General features: G+C 39.9%; 1 protein-coding gene across 1 annotated transcript; it reads right to left on the reverse strand.

The window, feature by feature from the left end:
- Window positions 1-1036: 1036 nt before the first annotated feature.
- Window positions 1037-2609, reverse strand: otulina (OTU deubiquitinase with linear linkage specificity a). The gene is made up of 3 exons (XM_038996992.1): window positions 2416-2609; window positions 1829-1950; window positions 1037-1678 (listed from the first exon to the last, which is right to left on the reverse strand). Exons 1-3 carry the CDS (start codon window positions 2527-2529, stop codon window positions 1237-1239), a joined length of 678 nt encoding a protein of 225 aa, XP_038852920.1. The 5' UTR covers window positions 2530-2609; the 3' UTR covers window positions 1037-1236.
- Window positions 2610-10515: the final 7906 nt, after the last annotated feature.

Genomic DNA, 10515 nt, shown 5'->3' on the forward strand with positions numbered 1-10515 from the left:
TCTAATCAAAATTACGGATTGCCTCTTACCTGCTCATCGTCCCATTATGCCATAGTTTGTACGTTTCAATTGTCAGTAGAAACCACATTTGTTTCAGCAAGTCAGCCATATCAGCTAAGTTTTTTTAAAAGGCAGTAAATGAGGGTGAATGAACTGTTTCGCTGACAGACAAGGCTCCGCTGATTGCCAGGTGTAGCGGTGGTAAGAATTCCCTCCTTGGTGCTGAAACGAAAGCTCTGCTGTTGGGACAGCTTTATGTAGACCCTAACAGTTTGTGGGCACCGTTTGTCACCGTTATAGTGCAATACATGTATTGTTTAGTATTGTGGCTTTGCTGGCATGCACCTAAACATTTTTGAGGGAGTTTGCCCCAAGATTTACATGCTAAAACTGCCACTGAGCCAACTTGAATTTCAGAGTGCCAAGTTCAAGTACTTAAGCACCTCAGTATGGCCGACCAGTAGCTTCAAAGCCTCTGACTAGCCAATAAATAGCATGAGCAATCCAGGGTTTATATATAAATATATACACATCATTGTTCACAACCCCAAAAATCTTTCGGTGTTAAGATTACTTCCGGGAGGTTGAGTCATTCATAACTTTAATCGAATGACATTTTTCAGCGCTGAATGATTGAACAACATAGGGTGCACTAGAGACAGAATAGATTTTTCATTACTCTCCATGGTCCTGATCCTCCGAATCTGCTGCGGGATCAGTTTTAGGGATGTGAAGGAAAAACATAGAGATCCTATTAAATTACAAATGAAGTATTCTAATTCCTAATTATGTGAAGGAAACAATGGAAATCACTCAACAAAAAATATTGTACCAGCCTAGATAACCCAGGAGCAGTACCAGTAGTAGACTATTTCTTCATCAAGTGGGGAACAAAAGACAGCTAATTGTCAGAATGGTATAGCCTATATTTCATTACATCTGTACAGGAATGCATTCTAAATACATTTTACATCCAACTCATTGTTTGCACGGTAAGACGACAAAATCATTAAAAAAAAGAAATGAAGACAACATATCATGTGCAGACTACAAGTCTATCTTTTTAATATTTAGCATAAAGGCACTATAGTATAAGGATTCAACTTAATCTGTAGCATATATGCAATTGGATTATAAGAAAATAATGTATTACATATAGTATCATATTACAAATTCAATTAAAAATTCAGACCCATTCAGTTTTGCGTGGCATTATTTTTGCATCTGAGCTAACATTCACTCCTTTGCACTCTTCAGCTGCTGTAGATGCTGAATCAGTTCCTGGGGCAGACCCAGTTCAGACACCATGTCCATGCAACACTGTAGAAGTTGCTCAAGACTTTCCCCTGTAATGGTAAAGGGGTCTGTGGGCAGTGTGAAGCTCAAACAGGGCTTTTGTGGCAAGATGGGACCAATGTCCATATCACTGTCTTTCCTACAGCAGTCTGAGCCCTTGCTGCATCCCCTGCCTCCACAGCAGCTCGACTCAACCTCTCCAACCCCCAGATCCTCCATGTTCTCCGAGACGTCACTGACGCTGGGTACGGGGTTCTCCAAAGCCGTCTTCATTGCCTCCATGAGAGAGTCCTCATGCTTTACAACCCGCTGTAGGAGGTCAGTCACTGAGGCAGGGGTGGGGGTGTCTGGTCTCTGGAGCTGGCACCAGCACTGTATAGCACTGTGTAGAGAGATACAAAGGGCCAACAGAATCAGAGACAATGGGAGAGAGAACAGAGTGGGACAGGCATGGGTCATGCACAACAAAGAGGACAGCAATAACGTAGCCAGCACAAATAGTCATATGGTCACATCATGGAAAGAAAGCTACCTTATTATTCCTTTTAGCTGCCCAATGGCCATGGTGCTTGCAGCTCCTTCCCTGTATCCCATGTTGAAACCAAGCTGGAGTGATGCTTCTTTTCCATGGTCGATGCCATCAACATAGCCGTCCTGACAGAGAACCACAGAACAGCATAACGTTCGTTACATTGTTTCTAGAGAGGGTGCTGTGGGTTACAATGCAGCCAGTTTGTATTTACATTAGCTGCCTACAATGCCCACATTGTGTGCTGGGTGAAGCTAGAAGCAGAGCGAAACACTTCGAGTTTTTGTTTCAATCTGGTAGTTAATTGCATTCTCCTGGTTTCCCATGTCTGAATTACCCTTATTAGAAGGAGAGGACCATGAAAACGAGAAATGTTTCGCCCCTACAGGTCCGACATTGAACAGCCCTGTGCTACAGAGAAGTGAACATTCTAGCTATAACTGGCTGATTAACCAAATAATTGTGACAAGTCCAATAAACCAACGCAATATGTAAAATATTAGGAAAAAAATACGAAAAATGAACATGTAGCTAGCTATGACAGCCAGCTAGGTGGAAACATGATTGATAAACATTATCCATGCATTTACCTTCACACGTTTCTTCATATTGTACTTCCATTCTTTGTCCTGTAAATTAATATCATCCGCATCCTCGTCAAATACATCCTCTCCACTGTACTGTACAGACTTAACCCAAGACATCGTGGACTTTAAAAAGGAATGTTAGCTTCTTCAAGCTTGAACGTTTAATAACATAGTTTGACTGCAAGTCACGTGGGCCAGAAAAGTTAACTACGTCATCACAATGCGCGTTGAGGTTTTTTCTTCTTTGGATGGCAATGTATACCTAAAGAGACTAGTGCTTACATTCTGCCATCTACTGCGGTGAAGTAAAATTACACACTCGTCTCCAGATTAGGTTTTTATTTAGACTGTAGATGGCGCTAAACCCATACAGGTCTACAGAGCTGCTAAAAAATATGAAGGCCTACTGTACCACTGTTTGTCATCTACATTTGTTTACTCTATCCCAAATTTTTTAACAAGTAAAACTAATTATATGAAAACATTAATGAGGATGTAGTTCATAAACATCCAAGGAGTAGGTCTATTTCAAAGGCAAGATAGCCTACACAGAAATGCAAATGGGCCTTTACTGTAGCCTACATCAAAATGATTTGCATCATAGATAGCATTTTATGCATTTTAATGATTGGTATTATCAATAACCTTTCCATCTACTACCCATCCCAAATAAAATGCGCACTATTCATATCTGGGAAATAAATATCTGATGACCTTGTTCTAGTCACTAGTGAAAATAGAAATACAGAGTATTCTCTTTAAAGCCTCTGTGGACACTGACAGTCTCTTATTCTTTCCTCTAGCACTTCAGCCCATCTCTTTGGGATCTTTGCCTGACTGCGGACAGTCCTAATTCATTAAAGCTCCTTGAAACTGAGAGAGGGATGTTAATATTTACTCATTAAATTACTGGCACAATGGAAGAACGCCAGAACAAAAAGAATGGCAATACCAGACTATTTTGTGTGCAAGAAATGTTTCTGTCTATTTACAGAGTTCTGGTGCCCAGATATTTATCCATTAAGAGAGTTGCAAAATGTCCTTTGGGAGCTGGTGTACACGCAGAGTAAACATCTTTTGAAAATGGACTACTCTCTCCCATAGCATTTCATTCATGATGCCGGAAATGTTAATACTTTTACTTTGGCAGCTACAGTACCTAACCCACATCCTTGATCATTCTAGTAAAATTAGTTTTAGGAATTATGATTGATTGCTTTGTGTAATTGAGTAGTGACCAAATTAATGTTTATTTTCAATAAGTCTTCACATTTTGTTCAAGTAAATGTCACAGGGCTGAGATTGAATATCAAATGTAGACCGTCTTGTTGTGGTATTAGAGGTCTGTACCGTATGATCTATTTACACAATACATCCTCAAACATCTTTTGTCCAGCTTGACTGCATCTGTCGTTGATGTCACTGCTCAGACGCTCTTTGCTATCTCCTGTTGAAGTTTCAAAGAGGAAAATATGTTATTTGTGATGACAAACACATTACTTGCTCATCAATATTGCATTTCCCCCTTCTTGCTGTTGAGAGAAGAAAAAAGTCCCTGCTTTATTTTAAGATTTCCCATTCTTCGTGCCATGCTTTATGGAAAACACAGGAGAGATAGAATGTGGTGGACAAATGCATTTCACCTAGGTAAGAATGCATTTGCAGGAGCTGGACAACAATGGCCTTGAGAATACTCAGAGGCCACGGTGGGTTTGTCTTTACTTTGGAAATGGAGTCAGTCCGTGGGCCTCATTCACAGCAGCAGCCACACCTTCAGTCCCTCTGCACAGAAAGCAGAACAACCAGCCAGGGCAATCGCCTGACACATTTCCATCCAATTTCCACTGCAGAATGTGTTCATTTTCGGCCTAATGGCATGTCATTTTGCTGGAGCCTTTGGTCAAGAATTAATCCTGGAATCAAAACAGATTTTCCGGAGAGCAATCTTCCATCAAGTATTGATTTTTTTACACTCACGGAGCCTGTACTCCCTAATTTAACCTGACAGCCGGCAGCACAATGGACTGGGAGCACCTTGGCATCTCACAGAGGGAACTCTCCACCTCCTCTCTCTCGTTCTCGCTCTCTTTCTCTCTCCCCCCTCCTTCTTTATCTCCGTCTCCCTCTTTCAAAAAGTGAAAGAAAGGTGGGGAAAAAAGAATCAGGGGATGTAAAGCTTCCTTCTCCATGTTTTTACCTCTAATTATGTTTTCAAGTATAGTGCAACTCTGCAAGGTATAAGGCTGAGAGAGAAAAGGGGAGAGAGTCTTCTGGGGCCATCAGGTATCATTATGGGCCTGTTGACATCTCTCTGTTTTTGAGTGATTCTCATCTGTGATTTCCCCCAGCCATTTTCCTGAGATGTGCGTGGAGGGTCTCATCATGGCCCCATAAAGAAGGCCAAAGTGTCCTCACTGGGCCCCCACTAATAAGACAGCAAAGATGCAGCCAACCATACCACTCACTCCTCTATCCATATCTCCTCTCTCACTCACTGCCTTTTGCTTTGTGTTCTCTGTCTCTTTGTCTCAAAGTACACTATAGGTGGTTCAGGGAGAGAGTGAGAGGCGGATGAAGAGGTGGATGTTGTCCATACAAACATCTCATCAGAGGAACAGTTATCTTCCAGACTACCAAACATCCGAAAGAAGGGATCTCTGACCCTTCAAGACTCCTGTGATCCATGTACAAAAATATATAGCACTTTCTCAGATGGTACCACTCCACTTAGAATAAAACCCAGTCGTCTTGTTTTGACCTTTTTTGGATTATATAAATCTGAAAGAAATGGACAGCACAACGATTTTCCACAATGATCAGGATAGCTATGCTGTGTGTATAATTAAATATAGCAGTGACTATGGCTAGAGATCCGGTTTGGGTCCATTCATTTCAACTCATTAATTGAAAGTCAATCCATGGGCAATCCTCCTATTTATAAAGCCAATTCCTTATTGAGTTAACTTGAGGTGGAATTGACCCTGGAAGAGATAATCAGACCTATAGATTTTCACCCTGACAACAATAATTAGGTAAAGCAGATGGTGTTTGCCCTTTGATTTTTACATAATGTTCTGAACATTACAGTAATCTAAATATCTCTGTTGAATTCATTCAAAATGATTGCATTTATCATTTCCAGAACACCAAGAATGGTAGAGAAAAAACTGAAGTCAAATCAACTCCCTTGGAGAAGTGGGACACATGAAACACTGGGCGTAACCCTGAGTCCTGATGGAAAACTGAAGGCATCATAAAGTGAGAAGATGCATTCACACAGTCAGTGTAGACAAGACAGTGTGGAAAGTTTAATGGGCTGTGGGCAATGCAATCTGCTGCTCCAGTCAGGGTGCCAGCCATCTCCATAAAAACCTCGGCTATTAAGTCTTCAACCTTCCAATGCCTCAAATTGTGTCATGGCTAATAATGGTGGAAAAACCTCCAGAACAACACTGAAAGCAACAAGGGATCATATGCATGGACAACTTGGATTGCATGAGGATTGGTAATTGTACCCCCAGAGGCATCCTGGTGTGCAGAGCAGAGCAGCATAGTGGGAGACTCCTCAGCGGCTTGGGGGCTGAGCAGTGAGAGGAGCAACATCTCAACCTTGAGGAGGAAGTGAAAACAAGGAAGCGGAGGGCTGCCGGTAGTGAGGGATACACCGACAGTTCGTTTACTGAGAACATCAGCCCAGTGCACATTGTCGGAAAGATAAGGAAAGTGAATGCCTCATGCCTGATGGAAAACAAAGGGGGCAATTTAAAACCATCTGCATCCAACACATGCACCCTCCTCCTCCACCTTTATCTTTCTGTGTCCTGACTGATATTGAAACATAATCCATTTGGACTGCCGACATGTCATAATATTTTCTTCTAACCCTCTTTCCCTTCCAGGACAATTTCAGTTGGTGTCTAGTTGAACAGGAATGTGCTATAAGTCAGTCGGTTGACTTTTGCAGAGAGATAAAAAAAAATTCTATTCAGACTGTCATAGATCAACCCAGAGAGACATATTTCTCTCTTGTTTGAAAGACTATATATACGTTCTGTAGCCAAAATCCAAATAGAATTTTCTAATTTGCCAACATCACATAAAGAAGTGATAAATGTACCCCTCTGATTTAATTGAGATAGGGCACTTGTTCTTGTCTATAACTGTTCTAATACTTTGTCATGCATTTGTACGTTTTATATGGAACCCAGGAAGAGTATCTGCTGCATGTGCAGAAGCTAATGGTGATCGTAATAAACTAAACTAAACTGCAAAGAACACTGACGTGTTTCTGATTATTATTAGGGGTCATGGATATTGTTTAAAATCCAGGGTCAAACAGCTTCAGTATTGACAGTATTGATTAAAGATACTTTACCAGCAACCTTATCCCACCCATATAAATACAATTAATAGAACAGAATATTCTATACTGAACAAAAATATAAATGCGAAATTGAAAGTGTTGGTCCCATGTTTCATGAGCTGAAATAAAAGATCCCAGAAATGTTCCATAGGCACAAAAAAGCTTATTTCTCTCTTGTGTACATAAATTTGTTTACATCCCTGTTAGTGAGCATTTCTCCTTTGCCAAGATAAATCATCCACCTGACAGGTGTTGCATGTCAAGAAGCTGATTAAACAGCATGACCATTACAAAGGTGGTGGGGACAATAAAAGGCCACTCTAAAATGTGCAGTTTTGTGACACAGCACAATGCCACAGATGTCTCAAGTTTTTAGGGAACGGGCAATTGAATGCTGACTGCAGGAATGTCCAACAGAGCTTTCTCTACAATAAGCCGAGGCTTTAGAGAATTTGGCAGTATGTCCAACCAGCCTCACACCCGCAGACCATGTGTAACCTGGCCAGGTCAGGATCTCCACATCCGGCTTTACCTGTGGGATCGTCTGAGGAGAGGGGTGCTGCTGAGGAGTATTTATGTCTGTAATAAAGCACTTTTGTCTGGAAAAACTCATTGGCTGGGCCTGGCTCCCATATGCCTAATGAATTTATTTCAATTAACTGATTTCCTTCTATGAACTGTAACTCAGTCAAATCTTTTAAGTTGTTGCATGTTTACGTCTATATTTTTGTTGATTATAATTCTAAACAATGTTCCATGATATGTGGACCAAAATATCAGCATATCAACTGTACCATTTTGAACGTTTGAGTGTGATTCTGCATCAGTATGGCATTGTCCAGAGGCAAATGGGTGAACTGAAAAATCATGTGGACTTTAAGAATGTTTGTCTACTCTATTCAATTTCTATGATTCCCCCTCACATATCGGGTTTATACCTCTCCTTACAAGAGTAGTGTGTTGTTTATATGTTGAGAGTGAGATCTGTTGTTTTTGTGCACTGGTCACTCACTTATTGACACTAACTTTTCGAGTTGAAGTTTACTTTTCCATCAACAAACTATAAACATTTTAAGATATTGAAAAAAGATGAGTCGGAATAGCTGTCTCTGCACAATGATATTGTACATAGAAAAATAAAGAAACTGGAATAAATACAAAACAAAAGACTATCACATAGCCCAAGTTATACCTCAACCATCGCCACTTAAAAATACATCTAGTATTTCGAAACGAAGAGGGTAAAAAACTGAAAGGATGACAAAAAACATCTTCAACATCAGTTTTCAGCCTAATGTAAATAATTTATGTTGTCTGTGATTTTTTTATTATTATTATTTATTTACTACTTTCTATTCACCAGACAGTCAGTTTTCAAAGGCTTCATGGACAAGAAAGCTATTTCAAACTTTGGAGTTTAGTTTCAAAAGGCTTTCACCCAAGAATGTGTTTTTCCCCTCATACACTTGTCTCGGTATTGTTTTCTGCTAAGGCAAAGAAATGAAACATTGATGTGAAATAACCCTGACATGTATTCCTTTCTATTGACCCTATGGAAATCTAAATGAATTGCTACTGACCCCAGAGGTTTGCAGCCTGTCCGTTTGCTTTTAGGTGCAAACTCTCTGTATTGAAAGGTGGTTCATTGGTGGAAAAGCCTTTGTGGACAGATCTCTCTCAATCATGGCACAGTGGAAGTGCAAGAAAAAAACAACCTCTAAACTGATAGCCAACGGGGTGGGGTGGGGGGATACGGAGCAGAACACAGAAGTCTGAGTTAACTTTATGCTCCAACTATACATGTACGTGTACACTGTGTCTGGGTTTTAATGGAACTGAGATGCACTTGCGTTGACAGCAAAGTACGCATTGGTAAAATAGGATAGGAAAATATGTCAAAATCTTGTGAGACTGGAGAACAGTGAATTCAAAAAGCAGATTTTCCGCAATCCATCCCTTATTACTCCAACTGCAGTGTTTACAATGTCTGTTGGTACACTCTTAGAACCCAGACAAACACTTTTTTCCTAAGAGTCTATATTGTTAGGAATGTGGTGCATTATTGCTTTCTTCATCATAATATGCAGCTCTTAGCAGAGAACTTCTCTGAAATGTCCCTAAACATAGATTTTAGATTCAGATGATTTTTTCTACATTTCATAAGAAACAAGACAGTCCATTCATGTCAAACAGTTGTTTATTATTAATTATGGTACAAATAAATGTGACAGACTTGAAGAATTTTTAGAGATACACAAAGTGCTGCATAACTGACCAAACAGATATTGCTCTATAGATTAAGTTCAGTCTATAAAATTTGAAGCAACCCTTGCAGATTCATTAGCTTTGGTTTCAAGGTTGTTCTTGAGTTCTAACAATATTTCAAAACCAGTTGGTGTGTGAGTCTGTGTGGATATCGTTTGAAAACATTTACTTAAATTATGAATCTTTTATTTTTTTTTATTTTTTTTACATAATTGGGTGCGATTATAAAGCCTTCTTTGCCCCTTATGAAACAGGGCACACCTTGAAGACTGTAACTGAGCAGTGCATGTAACAAAGTCACAGAGAGAGAGAAGAAAACAAAAAACAAGTAACAACAAAGTTTAGAAAGTCCTGTACATGTGACCCTGGAAACCACTTGACAAAAATAAAACACATGTCATACAGAATCTCAGTTCAGACACAACCCCCCCCCCCCCCCCCCATGAGAAGTGAACACTACTTACAAACATTTTACAGGAGCCATTTTTCTGTATTTTCTTCTGTCATGGCGTTTGCATGGCATTGCTCAGTGTACGAGGACAGTGCTGAGGTAAAATGTCAATGAACTACAACTTATCTAATCATCGACTCTCTTCGTATTTCAAGATTGTCAGCGACATGAACCCATTTCTCTGTACAATGTGCATATAACTATAGAGCTTTGGTGCAGCATCGAAAGGTTGAGCGAAGGTATAAATTCGTTCTCTGTCTTTGTTTTTGGTTACAGCTTCATTGTTAAGCCTCAGTACTACATGCCCATACTATACATCAGCCGCAGCATCATCACTTCTCTTACGTGTTGGGACGAGGTGGGGTGAGACAGGGAGGGAACACACAAACATCTTTGGATTGATTTAAATCACATATGACTTAAAGTATATTATGATTGACCACTATTTAGTAATACTGACTTTAAATATCTAAAAAGGTGTAGTATGACACTGTTTAACACTACTTCCTGTAAAGGTATATAATAAATAATACATGTAATGAACTCGTCAGGGGGCTTGTATGTATAGTACCTCTTAAACCTCAGCCTACTGGAACATACAGTCCAGACTACAATATCAATGAATGTCTATTTCCTTATGCGTTTGTAAGTGTTATCAAGTGCACTTTACGTTGCTAGGCAACAACAGTGCACAGGGGGACTAACAGACATTGAACAAAACACACCGATACGAAAACATCGCCGAAAATCTAAGTTCACTCAGCCTGTCATGTAACACTCGCCATTCTCCCTTCATCTTATTTAAGTGTTTTATATGAGTCAAATAAGAACATTTCACATCAATGTGAAATCTTAAGAGTTCTGAGAAGTGGTTTTACACATATGTACTAGTTTGCAATATTCAGTGGAGAAGTTCAACACATTGGCAGTATAGGTTATTGACACATCAACGGTGTAACAATATTGATTCCTTGAATCCTCCATGTGGGTCCTGGTAATATTGAAGTACACCTATGGGGGGGTG

This window comes from Salvelinus namaycush, chromosome 7 (assembly GCF_016432855.1).
Source record: "Salvelinus namaycush isolate Seneca chromosome 7, SaNama_1.0, whole genome shotgun sequence".
NCBI classification, from domain to species: Eukaryota; Metazoa; Chordata; class Actinopteri; order Salmoniformes; family Salmonidae; genus Salvelinus; species Salvelinus namaycush.